General features: G+C 59.7%; 1 protein-coding gene and 1 long non-coding RNA gene across 3 annotated transcripts in view; one reads left to right on the top strand and one right to left on the bottom strand.

Moving 5' to 3' along the window:
* The first annotated feature begins 574 nt into the window (after nucleotides 1-574).
* FAM222A (family with sequence similarity 222 member A) overlaps nucleotides 575-15,582 on the top strand; it is a 29,636-nt gene continuing 14,628 nt past the window's right edge. The window contains exon 1 of one of the 2 annotated variants that reach the window (XM_038152632.1): nucleotides 575-995. Coding sequence is in view for 1 of the 2 variants with exons in the window: in XM_038152631.1 (XP_038008559.1) it covers nucleotides 2,092-2,171 (80 nt within the window). In the remaining variant the exon portion in view is untranslated. Of the gene's footprint in view, nucleotides 996-1,384; nucleotides 2,172-15,582 lie in introns of those variants that run through there. The other variant, XM_038152631.1, reaches the window with a different exon arrangement.
* On the bottom strand, nucleotides 1,197-1,705 carry LOC119707517. Its single transcript, XR_005258776.1, has 2 exons — nucleotides 1,566-1,705; nucleotides 1,197-1,390 (listed from the first exon to the last, which is right to left on the bottom strand). It is a non-coding gene; the product is annotated as an uncharacterized LOC119707517 (long non-coding RNA).

The raw sequence follows: 15,582 nt of genomic DNA, 5'->3' as shown, positions 1-15,582 counted from the left end.
GGTGCACAGATTTCAGGGGTGTCTGTGGCCATGGCCATTGGGGCCTCCAGGTGAGCTCCAGCATGGCTCTCATCCCCCGTTAGCTCCGGACTCGTCACCTCGCTGTCCCCACGGGGGTCCCCCTCACGCCAGCAGGACCACAACTCCCATGATGCCTCACGGCGCCGCTCAGCCCCGCGGCGCGGCGGCGGCGCGCGGGGCACGCCGGGAAGCGCAGTCCCGCCGTTCGGATTTTCCCGCTCGAGAAGACGATGCTTGGGGGGGGGGGGTGGTGGGCAGCCCACACGTCCGGAGGGGACGCCCCGCCCCCTTTCTCTCCTCCTCCCCCTCCCCGCAGGACGCGGCGCCGTGGCCATGGCAACGCGCCGGGGGCGGGGGCCGAGCCGCGTGCGGCCGCCGGGCCCCGCGCGGGGCGCTCAGAGCCGCCGCAGCCGCGCGCCGGGCGGGAGCCGCGAGCCGCGCGCGCCGGGGCCGCCCCGCCAGCGCCCCCCGCCCCGCCCCGCCCCGCCGCGACCCCCGCCCGCCGCCGCCGCCGCCGCCATGGAGCGCTGAGCCGCCGCCGCCGCTGCCCCCCGCCACACCACCGCCCCCCCCCCCCCCGCCCCGCCCCGCCGGGCACCGACCGCCGCCGCACAAAGGAACCGGGGGCAGCCGCGGTGTGATGCCCCGCGGGGTCGCCGCGCCGCCCCAGCTCGGCCGCGCCGGGTGGATTCGGGGTTGATTTTTTTTTTTTTTTTTTTCTCTCTGTCCGCGGATATTTTTTGCGCTTCCTGTTCTCCCCCCTCCCCACCTCCTTTCCCCGCGGTGCTCCCCGCCGTCCCCCCCCGGGGCCGAGCGCCGGGACCCGCACGCTGGCCGCGCACGGGGCGGGGCGGGCCGCCGGCGGGGCGCGGGGCCGGGCGGGCGCCGCCGCTGCTGCTGCGCGGCCCGGGGGGGGGCGGCCCGGCGCGCCCCGCAACGCAGCGCCCGCAGCCGGCCCGGATCCAGCTCTGACGGTAACGGGGGTCCGGGCACCGGGGAGGTCGGGGGGGGTTACCGGGCGGGGACGCGGGGAGCGGGGGGCTCCGCCGGCTCCCGGAGCGCAGCGGAGGCGGTGCCGCCGCAGCGCGGTGCCCGGTGGTGCCCGGTGGTGCCCGCGGAGCTGTCGCCGCCGCGGCCCGGCTCGCCCGTCGCTACCGGAGAGGAACGCGAACAACTTTTGGTTTTTTTGTTGGTTTTTTTTTTTTTTCATCCGATTTTTGATTTTTTTTAAATGGCTTTTTGGGTCGCCTGACTCATAAGTGGAAATAAAATATCCACGGGTGCCTCCAGGAGGAAAGCTGAGACACTTCCAGCGGGAGCCGACCGGGAGCTGCCACCTTTGCTGCGACCCTTTTCTGCCCCTTTTCGCCTGGGGAAAAAAAAAAAAAAAAGAAAAAAAAGCCGTTTTCTCCTCCATCCCGGGCAGGAAAGCGCCCGATCCCACCGCGACACCGGAGCGGGTGGTGGCAGAGCAGGACCCCGCCATGGACCCCGCGCCTGGTGTGGATCCCGCCGGTCACAAAGGAGAGGGAAGAAGGACCCACCCAGCGATGGTTTATTTAACACCCGTCTCCCTGGCTGCCTCCGCCGGGTCAGGAGGCTCTGCCGGGGAAAATCCCCCCTGGAAAAAGCTCAGCTGCTGAGGCAGCATCCCTGTGGCGTCTTCTGGACCATCGGCGCTGGGAATACGATTCACCGGGGACGAGGCATCGTGGTCCCCGAGATCTCCTGGGCAGCACGGCTGGGTATCCACCGGAGCGGCCGCCGGCTCCAGCCGGGGACGAGCGAGCTGTGCCGCCTCTCCGGCTCGGTCCCCGGCAGAAATGAGGTGTTGCCGGTGCCAGCAGCTCAGCCCCAGCGTCCCGATCCAGCTCCGGGGAGAGCCGTCACATCGTGGAGATTTAATGGCTGGAGAGGCAGGGCCTGGACGCAGCGAGCCGGCGGCGGCACGGCACGGCACGGCTCGCTGCAGGGCACGGCTGCAACCGGGGCTCGGCTCCGGCCCTGCGGGGTATTTCCGAGGACAGGCAGTGGCAAAGTTTTCCAGCCGTGCTTGGTGTTTGCCAAGGGATGAATTCATTGGCAGTGGTGGTTAGCCCGGCTCTGGTTGTCAGGATCTCCGTAGGGAGGATTTTGATGCGTATTTATGTGTGTGTATATATATTTTAGATATATATTTATGCGTGCATCCTCCTGCTCGGGATGCCCTGGCTGCGGGCAGCTTGTCCGGGTGGGTGAGGAGCTTTCACGGAGGGTGGAGTGGCCGTGGGGCTCTGCGGGCATGGGGACAGAGCCACGTGGCCCCTCTCTCAACAAGGAGCGTCCAGCATCGTTCTCGGGATAATTTAGTGGGATTTGGCAGTTTCACCCCTTCTCGTGCCCCCGTGGTGGGGTTGGAGTGCCCGCCGTGCCGGGCACATGTCGCAGGTCAGTGGCCACACGTGGCCATGGCTCTGGTGGGACCCTGGCCGGCAAAGCTCTCCCACCCAGGCTGTGGTGCTGGGGGCGAGGTGGGAAACGTCCCTGGCAGAGGGCACTCGGCATCCTGCGAGGGATTTTTCTTATGAAAGATCCATCAAACTTTGAGGAGTGGATGGTTGGTGCCGGTGTGAGCCGGGTGCGGTCAGGCGGCATCGAAGCCGTGGTGGAAGGACAGGGAAGCTCTCGCCTCGATGCCTTCTGCTTACCCTGTGTGTAGAGCAGGGGAAGGGAGAGCCATTCCCTGCGAGCACGGCTTGTTTTCCCAGCTCCAGGACCAGCTTTCCTGCTGGTTTGAGGCTCGGTACCGGCGGGGCACGTTCTCGATGCCGGAGCAGCAGCGGCTGCGAGCTGGGCCCGGTTTCAGCCGAGCGTGTCGTTAAAAATGGCAATATCTCGGTGTGAATATTTACCCTCAGGCTGGAGCAGGGAAGCCCATGGAGGGAGGACATGAGTGGCTGCTGCCAGGCTGCTGAGGCCACGTCACCTCGGTTTTTTAGCCCCTCTGGTTGTCTGTTTTATTTGAGCCTGAAATTCGTCCATCCCTGAGCAGGCTGTGGATTAGCCCCTTCCCTCCTGGGGCTGGTTTTTAATTGCAGGTTGCCCGGGGAAGGGCTCTGGCAGTGGGACCGAGGGTCTCCCGCTCCTACGACCCCGTGGGGGTGGTGTCCTCGAGCCGGGTCCCCGAGCTGTCCCCGAGCAGTCCCCGCGTTCCCCGCCGTGCGTGCGGCATTAGTGCCGGGCGCTTGCATCCCTGCCAGGCGCCGGAGTTAATTTTTGCCTGGAGCAGGTTTCCTGCGTGGCCTCAACTTGTGTGGGAAAATCTGCGGTGGAGCTGGGCAGCCCCGCTCCCTCTCCGGCGTGATCCTGCGGCACAGGGAGCGGTGGGCTCGGGAATGTGTGCTGGGAGCCAGCCCACCCCAGCCCCCTCCTGCTGTCGGGGTACCACGGGCAGGGATGCGGGGTGCTGAGGGTGGAGGGTGATGGCAGAAGTCTCCTGTCCGTGTGGGGACAGCAGGATATGTGTCCCTGGGTACGGTCCTTTGCTGGTGGGGTCTCATCCCGGCATGGAGGCAGTGTGTGCGTGACCCCCCAAGGCTGGGGATGCTGCAGCTGGCAGGGTGGGCCGGGGGCTGCACCTGCCGGGACCCCTCTCCCGGCCCCCGCCGGCATCTATGCCGCCGCATGTCCGTCTGCAGCAGGCGCATGCATGCAAAAAATAAGACATTTCTTCTTTCTCTTCTGCCTGCGCATTCCTCAAAAAGCTAATATTCATGAAAGGTAATTCAATCAAACCACGATGCCTATCAGCTAATGCAGCAAAGCTGGCGCAGGGGTGAGAATGGGAGCCAGGAACACAAAAGCCCTGTTTTATTACCTCCTGCTTGCCTGAGAATTGCTTTTCTCCCTCGAGTGAGCCGGCTAAAGCTGGCTTTATTATGTTAACCTATTTGCGTGTCAAGAGCTATTGTGCCTCTCTTTATCTGTGTTTGTATTTGCTCGATGCAGGGAATAAAAGGACGAGGCGAAAATGGATGGCTGGTCAGTGCTCCGCACTCTGGGGGCACTGATTGGTTGCTAAGTGATTTGCATCCCCGGTAATCGCTTTTATCTCGGAAGGATGTCGTGTATAATTATAAGCCTACTGACATCTTTTGAAATCTGCCTAATGGGTGTTTTTAATTTACATGGGAAGCAGGGGCTATTTGTGTTGCTCTGATTACAGGTTGGGCGACTCTATGGGTTAAAATACAGATATTTCCATAGATGCGGGGCACCGGCAGGGATGAGGCTGGGATTTTTGGCAAGTCCCTGCTCGCCTAGGGATGGGTGGAAGAGCACAAGTCGCCGTGTGTGAGTTTGGGGTTTAATCCCTCAGCCCGGTGCACAGACTGTTGTGGTGCCGGTCCTGCAGCCATCCCGTGAAATTCAACACGAGGTGGGCTCCTGGCTGCTGCCAGAGCCAGCTGGACCCCCAGGACCCCCCTCTGCAGCCTGGGATGAGGCATTGAAGGGCTGTGCCACTGAGTCCCCCCACTCCAGCCATCTGTGCCAGCGTGGGGCTGATGGGGGTGGCACAGGGAGCTGGCAGTGCCAGCGAGGGGACAGCCTGAGCTGCTCGTTCAGCCCCCCTTGCAGGGAGTACCTGTGGAAGTGGTGTCTGGGGTAGCCTGTGGAACCGTCGAAGCCCCAGCTGGGTTCACATGGGATGAGCTCACACAGCCATGGCAAACAAAGCTCCCGAGCACCTGTGCCAGCCCTGGGCACCTGCATCCAGCGGGATCCCAGCAGGGTGGCTCGCTGGAGCTGCCGAGGCATCAACAGGGTCCAGGGTGAGCTCCCCCTGCTAGGGGCATTGGCAGAGCTGTGGGTGCTGTCCTGGACAGACAGCAGGATGTGGGTGCTCTGAGATTGTCCCGTGGGTGCCTGGGTGCAGAGGAGCCACGTGTGGGAAACATCCTGGCAGGAACGCCGGGCTAGCCGTGCCAGTGGCACGCTGGATTTCATGTTTCTGTCTGTGCTACTGGAAAAGCAGAGCTCTGAGGTGCAGGCAGTGGTGAGACGAGGGGTCTCGGGGTCCCCCCAGGGCTCTGTGCACTGGGAATGGGTCACCTCAAACACGCAGAGGTCCTGAGCTGAGGTTGGTGCTTGTGACAGGCTCAGGGGCTGGGCTGGGTGAAAGTGTGGGGCAGGTCACCCACGGGGACAGCTTCAGCCAGCTGCCTCCTTCCTCCTCCTCCAGGAAAGGCCGGGACTGAGCTGCAGGCACGTTGCAGCTCCCTGAGGCCGTGCACAAGGTGACCCCATCCATTTGCAGGGCTGAGGTGGCTCCGTAGCTGCTGTTCTGAGCAGGACGGGGTGCAGGTAAATGCGGGGCGTGTGAAAAGTTGATAGAGGAGAGCGAGTGCTGGACCCCACACCTTGGAGCCTGGGCTGCTGGATCCCCTGCACAGGCAGCCCCATCCCATCCCATCCCAGCCTGTCCCTCTGGCGAGCAAGCGGCGCGGGCGCCGCTATTTATGGCTGGCTGTAAACAAACTCCCAATGAAAGAAAGTTAATGACCTGAGACTGACAGGAGCCTGCTGGGAGTTTTTATAGCCCCTGGGACTCCTTTTGCTAAAGAGAGAATACATCAGCGTTTTAACCCAAAACGGCGAGAGCCGCGCGCTGCGGGGGCGGGGGGACAGCCCCAGCCTGGGGGAGGCATTTCAGAGGGGCTGCTGCTGGGTGAGGAGGGGGCTTTGGCCGGGGGACCTTGACTCTGTCTCCCTGCGTGGGACTGGGATGCACAGCCCCTTTTGAGGAGGCACGTCCCGGCGTCGGGGGCTCTCCGAGGCTTTGCCATCTGCCTCTTGTAGGTCATCTCTCTGCGCTCCAGGCAAGAGCGGGGGCTGGCTTAGCGTGGCTGGTAACCACACACTAATAAAGCCTTAATACCCTGCAGCGGGGAGATTTCACTGTCAGAGATAAATATTCATATTGCTTTCCAATTCAGCCTTGGCTGCACGACAAGGGCGCCGTGGGGGGAGACGGGAAGGCTGCGGTGTGGGGTGCTCCGAGCCCCGCTGGCTGCCCTGCCTGCTCCTGCCTGCCTGCCGTGTTTAATACCGTGCCCTGGCTAATTGTGGGGTGTGAATATCATGCCCAGGGCTCTCAGGGGACAGGATGGTGAGCGTGGCACAGGGTGCCCCTCTCGCCGTGCTCCCCGCCTCCTCCTTCGCCGCCGCCTCGCGCACGCAGCCTCCATCTGCACGCGACGCTTGATTTACCGAGGAGAGCTGGCAGTTAAACCTGACAAATTGAAGGCAGTTTTAAGTGGTTCAGGTTAATTAATAGTCAGGGAAGTATCAATTTTTTTAAGGGATGCTCTTGGCTCTCAGGGAGAACTGGAGTTTGACTTTGCCTTTGGAAAGTAACACAGTCTGCACGGGTGGGTGCCCACAGGCAGGGGGATGGAGCCGGGCAGGGAGATGGAGCCCATCAGGGAGATGGAGTCGGGCAGGAGGATGGAGCCAGGTAGGATGCTCAGCTTGGTGTCACTGCTCCAGTTCCTGTCCCACAGCCTCACATTGCTGCTGGTATTTCTGACCCCAGCTTGCTGGCGCTGAGGGAGTCGCTGGGACAAGCAGGGACAGGGCTGTCCCGTGTGGCCCAAGCTCCACTGGTCATCTCAGTGTCCCTTGTGGCTCTGGTTGTCCTCTCTCCTGGGGTCCGTGCCATGACTGCAGTGCCAGAGGGTGCAGCCGTGCCAGTAACCAGAGAGGTTCATCCATAGCCACGTGTAGTGGCACAGCTGGGTGGCTGCAGTGTCCTGCTCCCGTGGGGGACCCGAGGGTGAGCAGCAGCTTTAGCAGGTTCAGGGGGGTCCATCCCGGGCTGGGATTGGGAGCTGATGTGGATGAACTGGAGCAGCATCTGCTCCCCTCGGTTTCTGCACACGTGAGCCCCGTGTTCACATCTGCCAAGCCTGGGAATGCTGAGGTGGGGACAGATTTTAGAAACATCCCACTGAAAGAGGGTTAAGGTCTTGTTTAAGGAGGAGACATGGCCAAGCTTTGAGTGTGTGCGGCACAGGAAGGCTCCGAGCTGTGTGTGAGAAGGTCTCCATGGCACAGGGACCTGAGCAGTGCCTGTGATTGTCACGGGATGCCACAGGGGTGGACAGCTCTGGGACCTGGCTCAGGGCTGTGTCCCAGAGCAGCACAAACCCTTCATCAGGCCATGTGCTCTGTCTTTCCCAGCACAGAGCAGGATGCAGGTGGAAGTGGTGTGTTTCCAGCAGCCCTAATTCTTGGGAATATGAGAGATTAAGGTTAGTGACCATTTTTTAACTCAATAAAGGGGAAGACAAGCTGGAGTCTGCAGTCCAGAGATATAATTAGTTCGCAGCAGTGGTGCTTTCTTGATTTAGCTTCAGAGAGCAGAACAAGACAAGGATGTTATACCCAATTAGCAATAACATACAGCCCGAGCCTCGCTAGGTGAGATAACAAGCCATTTTTATAGCTCTTCTTTACGGACTTTTTTTTTGGAAAGGGGGGGGAAAGAAGAAAGGGACCGAGTCTAGATTTCTTTTCATCAGGGAACAATTATTAGTGAGCTCAGAAAGCCCGAAGCTGAGTGATCTGTTGGCCAGTGCAGATGATGAAACAAATCAAACAGCTCAGAGCTGGGCTGAGGCCATCTCTCCATCCAGCTGGGGGAGGCTGAGCAGGTGACAGCCGTGTCCTGGCAAGGACACGGCCGAGGGCCACCCACTCACGGTGGATGTGCTGCTGCGAGGCTTTGTGGCACATGGCCTGGCCGTGCCGCCCGCAGGCCCCTGGGGCAGGTGGGGTGGCCATCGGTGCTGCTGGCTGTGCTCCGGGTGTGTCCCACGGTGGGTGACCCCGAGCCGTGTCCCCTGCACAGCCCCGGTCAGATGGCAGCCGCCTGCCGTCTGCCAGCGCCGCGGTCCCTTTGTATCGCGGATCGATGGCCATCGATTTTTGCTGCCGTGTAAACCTGGCCGGGTCGGGTTTTTGTGCACGTCTGGCTCTGTCTCTGCCGTGGTCGGAGCAGCCCGTGCTTGTCCCCGGTCCCACCCAGCTCCAGCTCGCCTCTGCAGCAGTGAAACTCAAGGACATCCGGAAAAACGGCCTCGTAAAGAGTCGGGAAAACTGGGGTTTCATTAATCAGCTGTTCATGATGGGCTCTGCTGCTCCGTGGGGTATTTGCAGTCTCTGTCCTCGCTCCCCAGGGCAGCAGCCCCAGCCCCTCCTGTGGTACCCACTGGGGATGGGGCTGTGGCAGCTGCTTTGGGGCACTTGTGGGAGCAGGGTGTCCCCCTCAGCCTGGGGACACTCCAGCTGCACGGGGGGCTCAGTGTGGATGACATTCTCCCTCCTGATGTTGCCCCCCCTGCAGCCACCCCTCCGATAGGGCAGAGCCTGGGGATGGATGGAGTAGGAGGCTGCTGTCCCCTCCGTGTCCTTCCTGTCCCCTCCGTGTCCTTCCTGTCCCCTTGCCAGAGTTTTACAGCCTGACAGGCAGCGGTGTGGCTGCATGGGACCGCTTGAGCTCATCCCGGCACACCCCAGCCCACCCGTGGGAGCTGGGCTGGGACATCCCTGCCTGTCCCCACCGTGGAGCCGCTCTCCAGGCTATTAACACCCCGCGATGATCATCAGCTCTCGTCGTAATCATTAAGACTATTAGAAAGAAATGTTGGCTCGCAGCTCGTGTCAGACTTTCCGTTCTGCTTTGCAAACGCGCACAATTAATGCCAATCAGGCGGGGGAGGCAGCCAGCTCCGATCCCGGCTGCTCCCAATCCCGGCTGTCAGCTCTCCCCATCCCGCCTGGTACATTTTCATACAATTGCTATAAACATCTGAGGGGAAACTCCGTGTTCTTCGGCAGCGCTGAGTATTGTTCTGTGTTCCTTTTAATTACTCGGCATTCAGCGGCTCATCCGGCCTCCGATCGGTGGGGAAAGTAGGGATTTGTAAAACAAATTGAGAAATCTGGAGAGATGCCTTATTTTCCCATTCAGTGGCTGCTTTAGGTTGTCTGTGGCTAAATAAGAAAAACCTGCTTAGTTTTTTTCTTTGTCTTTTTCTTCCTCCCCCTCCCGAGTTGCTTTCTCCCCACCAGGACAAATCCTGGTCCCTCTCCTCAGGGAACCCCAAAAGCAGGGTGAGCTTGGGAGAAGGGGGGGAAGAGCTGGAATTACTTGGCCGGATGGTGGTATAATCCTTGTTACAAAAGTACACATCAATTATAAGAATTCCTACAGTAATCTTGGAAATCTATCTTTTCTGCTGAACCAGCTCATTAAAGAGCACCATTCATTTCCATCTCTCCGGGTGAGAAGGGTTTAAATCTCCAGAGCTTTGTGTTACCAAATAGACTGAGGGTGATGGACTCGTGTTAAATATTAAAAGGAAGAAGTTGATTTTTATTTTTTTTCCCCCTTTTTTCCCCCCAGACCGGCAGCACAGATGAAGTGGAACATAAGGAGGGGAGGGTGAGGGGTCGTTGCTGTGAGAAGCTTCCCCAGCTGCTGGTGGGCGACACAGGGCTGCGCTCAATGGGTGCCTTTGAGGACCCCCCACTCCTCCCTTGGCCTGGGGACCCCTCCAGCTCTGGGGGAGGAGGGAGGGAGCGAGGGAGGTTTCCCCAGGCCACCCTGGCAAGCCCCTGAGCCTGCGCCGGAGCCGGCCGTGGCACAGGCAGGGCTTTTGTGTGCCGGCGGGGCAGTGGGCGGCTGCGGGGCGAGGGACAGGCACAGAGCCCCTTTGTGTGCAGCTGTGAGCAGAGCAGGATGTGGGATAGGGCCCAGCCGTGGGGATGGGGAGCTGGTAGCCAGGGATGAGGAGAGGTAGCCGTGGATGGGGAGCAGGACCGGGGATGGAGAGCAGCGGCCGGCCAGGGTCGAGGGTGGCGCGGGGCGATGTGCGCGCCATGCCGAGGCTCTGTGCAAACATGTTAATTTGTTTTCTTTCTTGCCTCGCCTTTCAGGGTAATTGGTTGCATTTGAAGCCTTTGTGAAAGCCTTTGATTATAGTAATTTCAGCAGCGCGATCTACCCTGGATTCCTTCGTCAGATTCTTTCACAGCTCCAGCACTTGGGGCTGTAATTACGGAGTGGAGCGCACCCGGCTGCCAAGTGTGGGGCAGCTGGACGGGCACTATGGCCATGGGAGCACAGGAACTGTCACTGCAGGGGACAATCAAACCCCTGGGTTGAGGCAGGAGCCAGCCAGGATGGGACAGGAGCTGTGATGGGAGCTTTGCTCTCTGCACTGCTGAGTTTTTTGGGTCTCAGCTGGAGCCGTGGGTGCTGCCAGTGCCCATGGCGTGGTTGCCCCTGCTGGAGTTGGCTCCTGGCTTGTTGGGATCCAGAGTGCTTTTAGTTGCTGCTGCATGGAGCCACTTGGCTTTTCTGCTGGTTGATCCCAGGTCTGTGCTGGGGCTGGGACTAAAGCCCGTGAGCATGCCAGGATCCATGAGGGACAGCTCCCCAATCCGTGTGCAGGAGGAGGGCACGGCACGACTGTGTCGTATCAGTGAGGTTTTGCTTTGGGGAGCTGGTGCCACATCCGAGGGGCCGCGTCTGTACATGTCTGGCAGGACCTGGCAGATCCTGCCCGCCCGCTGTGCGCTGGCCCTGCCGGGACCTCGGTGCGCACAGCCAGGGCTGAGCCCTGCCAAAAACACCGGCGGCACCCGAGCGGGGCCCTGACCTTTGCTAACAGGGCTGCTCCCCCCTTGCTCCTGGCATTTTGTTCCCAGTCCCACGTAATGACCTTCTCGGCAGCGCCGTGCCAGCGTCTGCCACTTCCAATTACCCACGGCTGCTCGGCGCCCGCCGCGGCACGCGGGGTTCCTTCCTCCCCGGCAGGATGGCAGCAGGGCGGGGGGATGCTGCACTGTGATCCCCCACCCTCCTGGCTCAGGGAGCCTCAGGAGCCCCCCCAAAAGCACCCAGGGCTCTGGGGTCCTGCCCCGGGGTGCTGGAGGCGCTTGGCTTTCCAGAATCATTATTAACCTGTTCGAGAGCTGTTCCCGCTTGCAGCGAAAATAGATCTTTAATCTCTGCCCAAAATAGCTCATTTGATGAGAGGCCTCCTTAAAGCTGACACATAAATTTAACCAGGCCGCCCGAGCCCTGCACAGGGACGTCTGCAAATGCTCAACAGCACTCGAATTGTTGGGTTTTTTTTAATTCCATCCTTGCGGACACTTCTGATGCCCTGTTTCTTCCTTAGGGTCTTTGGAAGTGCTCAGGAGGTGATTTGCCATGCCCTGTCCCAGGTCCTTTCACCCTGCTTGTGAGCAAAAGGTTATTTTGGGGTATTTTTTCATGTTGACTCCCTTGAACAGTCCGAGGGGTTTCTCCTTGGAGCTGCCACAAGAGCAGAAACCTCATCTCTGAGTGGGATGGGAGAGACATGAGATGCTGCTGTAGGATGCCAGCAGTGAGGGTCCTGGTCCAGTGCCACTCTGTCCCTGGCACTGTGCCATGGCTGGTGGGCTCCGTGCCATCCTGGTGTCACAGCAGCCCAAAAAAGTGGGAAATGAGGATGCTCAGGGTGTCACAGCTCTGCTCAGCACCGGCTCTGGGGCTCGCCCCAGCACCTTCCCAGCATTTCCACAGAGCATGGGCTGGGAGAAGCCACTTAGCTGCTCTGGGTCTCTCCCCCAGCCCCCCACAATCCCCACATCCCAGCAAGACCCTGAGCAGCAAAATAATCACTTCCAGCATCATTATCCATCGCAAACCCTAGCTTCCAATTTTAATCAGAGGAGCTGGTGTTGCTTTAAGATCTGCGGGTTTTAAAGATCACAAGAGGGGTTAGAGAAAATTACCCTTGACTCTTACATGCTAATGTAATCTCTAACCAGATCTGCAGCACTGCAGCTAAAATTGCTTTTTAGATTAACATTTAATTATTAACAGGGCCCCCTGAAAGGCCCGGGGCTGGAGCACGCGGAGGGGAGCGGATTAGCCGGGCGGGATGAGGGAAGGTCGGGCGAGGGAAGGTCGTGGGGTGACCTTTGGTGACAAACTTTGGGTTTTATTTTACCTGATGCTCCCCGTGGTTCGCAGTGGGGTGACATTTCTGTGCTCACCCCTTTAGGGCTGAGCTGTGGCACCGCTGCATCCCCTCCACCCTAAATCTGGATGGGAGATGGGTACGGCAGTGCCAGGCAGCAGCACCAGCCAAAATCCTGCTCGTCCTGCAATGGGGCGGGCATCCACTGTGTGCAGAGGGGAATCCTTCCTCCTCTGGCACCTCCTCCCCCTTGCCATGGGGTAGGAAATCAGTGTCCGTGTGACCAGTGGTGGTGGCAGTGGCGGGAGGTGGTGACAGGGAGCTCCAATGTCCCCGGGGCTGTGAGGAAGGGTTGCTCCCTGTTGGTGTGGTTGGATTCTCCTCCATCCGTGGAGGGACGAGGGACAGGGGTGTTCCCAGTTTCTCTCTGCACACCAGGGGCCCGTGAGGGCTTTTGCTTTGTTTCTCTGGTTGCTGCCAGCCTTGGCCTTGCCCCGTGCTGTCCGTGTGTCTGTCTGGCACTGTCAGGAGCCTCCTGTGCCTCTCCCAGCCGGGGTCACCCCTCACCTCCTGTTCATGTGCCAAACCCAGTGCTGGCTTTTGATAGCGGGGGGGGACACAGCCGTGGTGTGACTCAAACAGCTTTGCAGCATCCCTGGTCCTGCCCCCCTTTCCTCTCCTAACCTCAAAAGCTCCCTTTTGATGGGATTGCACCCCGATAACACCCGGGGAAGGATCTGGATGGATGTATTCCACCACAGCCTGCATGGTGACCAAGACCTTGTCCCTCACCATCCCTGCCCTGCCACAGCTCAGCAGCCACACAGACCCACTTGGGGCTGAGACTTTAAAAGTTCCTTTTTTCTTTTCTCCCCCCTCCCGTCACATTTTCTTTTATCTAAATCCTCGCCTGCAAAAGCCTCTATCGACAGCTGCGCTGGCCTTATCTCGCGGGAGGGACCTTTGCAGGGCTCTCGGAGGAGATAAGCCTGACTTATCAGCTGCTGATGTCAGAGGAGGTGCCAAACCCTCCCATCACTGGGGCTTTAGACTTAGAGGGTGGTGGTTTTTATTAAAGTCACAAAGACCTTGGGCTTATAAATAGTGTGATGTCGAGATGGATTAGCTGGGTGTGGGGCAGGATGGAGTGGTGGGAGAGGCGAAGGATGGAGTTGTGGCTCCCCCATCCCTGGAAGTGTTCAAGGCCAGGTTGGACAGGGATTGGAGCAGCCTGGTCTGGTGGAAGACATCCCTGTGCGTGGCAGGGAGTGGGACAGAATGGGCTTTAATGTCCCTTCCAACCCAAAACATTTGGTGATTCTATGATGCCAGGCTTGTGGGATGTGGGGTTGGGGCTCCTGGGGGACCTTGCTCCAGATGTCCCCAGGGGACCCCACTGTTGGTGGGACTCGCCCTGTGCCCCAGTGCTGGATGATGGTGGGTCCACGTGCACAGCCTGGGCAGAGGCTGTGCGAACTCGGGGCGTTCCAGCAAAACTGCTGAGTGTTGCCTTTCCTGCCATGAAGAGCCAGAGCAGCTTGAACTAAATCGGATCCTGCTGATTGGAATTAGTTCAAATGCAGATGGAGCTAACTAAGCCGGCGCTAAGCGTTGGACAGCCCAGCGCCCAATTCCCATCAGCTGATTCAGGGGCTTTTCGGAGCGGCATTAGCGAAATGCCACCGTGGCACAGATGCCCATTGTGCCAGGCGCCCACCCGCTCGCCCACGGGCCTTCTGGGGCTTGGGGCTCCCGGCGGGGTGCCGGGCTGGACAGATGGATGCCGTTCTGGGGTTGTGGCACCAGAGCCTTCCCGGTTCTGAGCGTGCCTGTGAAGGTGGGGCGAGGCGCAGCGTGGCTGTCGGAAAAATCATCCGGGCTGCGAGACGCCCGGAGATGGGGGCAGCAGCAGGGTCTGAATGAATCGGTGGCTTTATTTGCTTTGGCGTGTGGCTCCCGCGCCTCTCCCGCCTGCTCCGAGCCCAGGCTCAGGATGGCTCCAGGAGGGAGCTGGGCTGTGCATGGCAGGGCGCAGAGAGCGGTGGTGGGGACAACCCGTGCTGGCGTGGGGGTGTCCCCAGGGCTCTGCTGGGCCCTCAGGGTGCCCTCAGCTCCCGTGACAGGCTGCATCCATGCCCTCCCTGTGCCAGCACATGGGTTTGGTGGCCCCCTGGGTGCTTTCTCCTCGCTCTCAGCCCCGCGTGCCCCAGGGACCAGCAGGGACCCGATCCGCATCCGGCAGTGGCACGAGCCGCCCACGCCGCCCGTGTCCGCCGGGGACAGGGTCAGTGTCCCCGCGAGGAGCGGGTGACGTCCGCTGCTAATCGGCCAGATGGTGACACCCGGCGGGACGCCAGCCCTGAGGTCACCGCGGAGCTCGGGCTCAGGTACGGCAGGAGCTGTGCCATCATCCATCTCCTGCACGGCCGTGGGTGCTTTGATCCAGGGCCACCCTTTGGGGACAGGGACAAGGGGGGGGATGAGGTCGGGGTGGCAGCTCCCATCATGGAAAATCCGGGTGCTGGGCACGTTCTGGGGGAGCCGAGGCGCCGGGAGCGGGGCTGCGTAATGAGCCCCGAGTCCCGGCGGGGAGAGGAGAACTCCTGGCAGTCAAGTACGTTCAGGCTCTGAATAAGAAGCACTTCATTCTCTTTTCAAATTGTATAATTTCTGCCTGATTGTAATGGCATATTTTAAAATTACCAGAAATCGAAGCCAGAAAATGGATACGGCTGCTTTTACTGCGAGCTGCGTTAACAAAGGATATGTAATGCATGAAATAAAAACACCTCCCTGCCCCCCTCCTTTTTTTTTTTTAAAGACAGTAATAGGAGAAAATTGGTTTTGAAACTGAATAAAAGTCCCTTTCAGAGGAAATCATTTCTTTCAGGGTACCTTTGCTGAAAGTAAAATAGTGAATAATGAAAGGTGGTTACATGATTGTCTTTCATTTAGAGAGCGCGAGGACAGATGGAATCTGGGAGAAATGCACGATTGGAATAATTGCATGGTAACAAGGCGCTTGTTGTGAAATTAGTATCTTAAGAAAGTAGTGAAAAAGGCTTTTACTCATGAATACTTCATTATTAGGAGAAAACAGCACAATTTGGGTTCTCCAGACACCTGCTCGGTATTAGATGACTTCCTCCCCTCCTCCTCCTCCTCATTCTCCTCTTCCTCCTCCTCCTCCTCTTCCTCACACCTTTTGCCGACAAGTCTCTCCTTGTCCCTGGTTTGCTGGGGGAGTCAGGGTGAGACCCTGAGCCACATGAGCCCAGCTGAGGCCTGGACACCCTGCATGGATCCCATCCCGGGGATTATCCCAGAGCCTGGCACCCCCTGCCTGGTGGAGGGCACAGAGCAGGAGCACGCAGTGCAGGTCCCGTTGTGTGCACCCCTGGAGGCTGCGAAGGTGTTTTAAATTGTGACATTGAAACCAGCAGAGCTTGGAGAGCCCTGGGCACAGCTCAGGGAGCATCAATCCATGCTTTGTTTCCTGGTGCTGATGGTCACGGGCTCTGCCAGAGGCCACCACGTGCCT

Source organism: Motacilla alba, chromosome 15 (assembly GCF_015832195.1).
Source record: "Motacilla alba alba isolate MOTALB_02 chromosome 15, Motacilla_alba_V1.0_pri, whole genome shotgun sequence".
Classification (NCBI taxonomy): domain Eukaryota; kingdom Metazoa; phylum Chordata; class Aves; order Passeriformes; family Motacillidae; genus Motacilla; species Motacilla alba.
The sequence above is the reverse complement of the archived record's forward strand: the minus strand, read 5'-3'. Positions and strand labels throughout refer to the sequence as shown.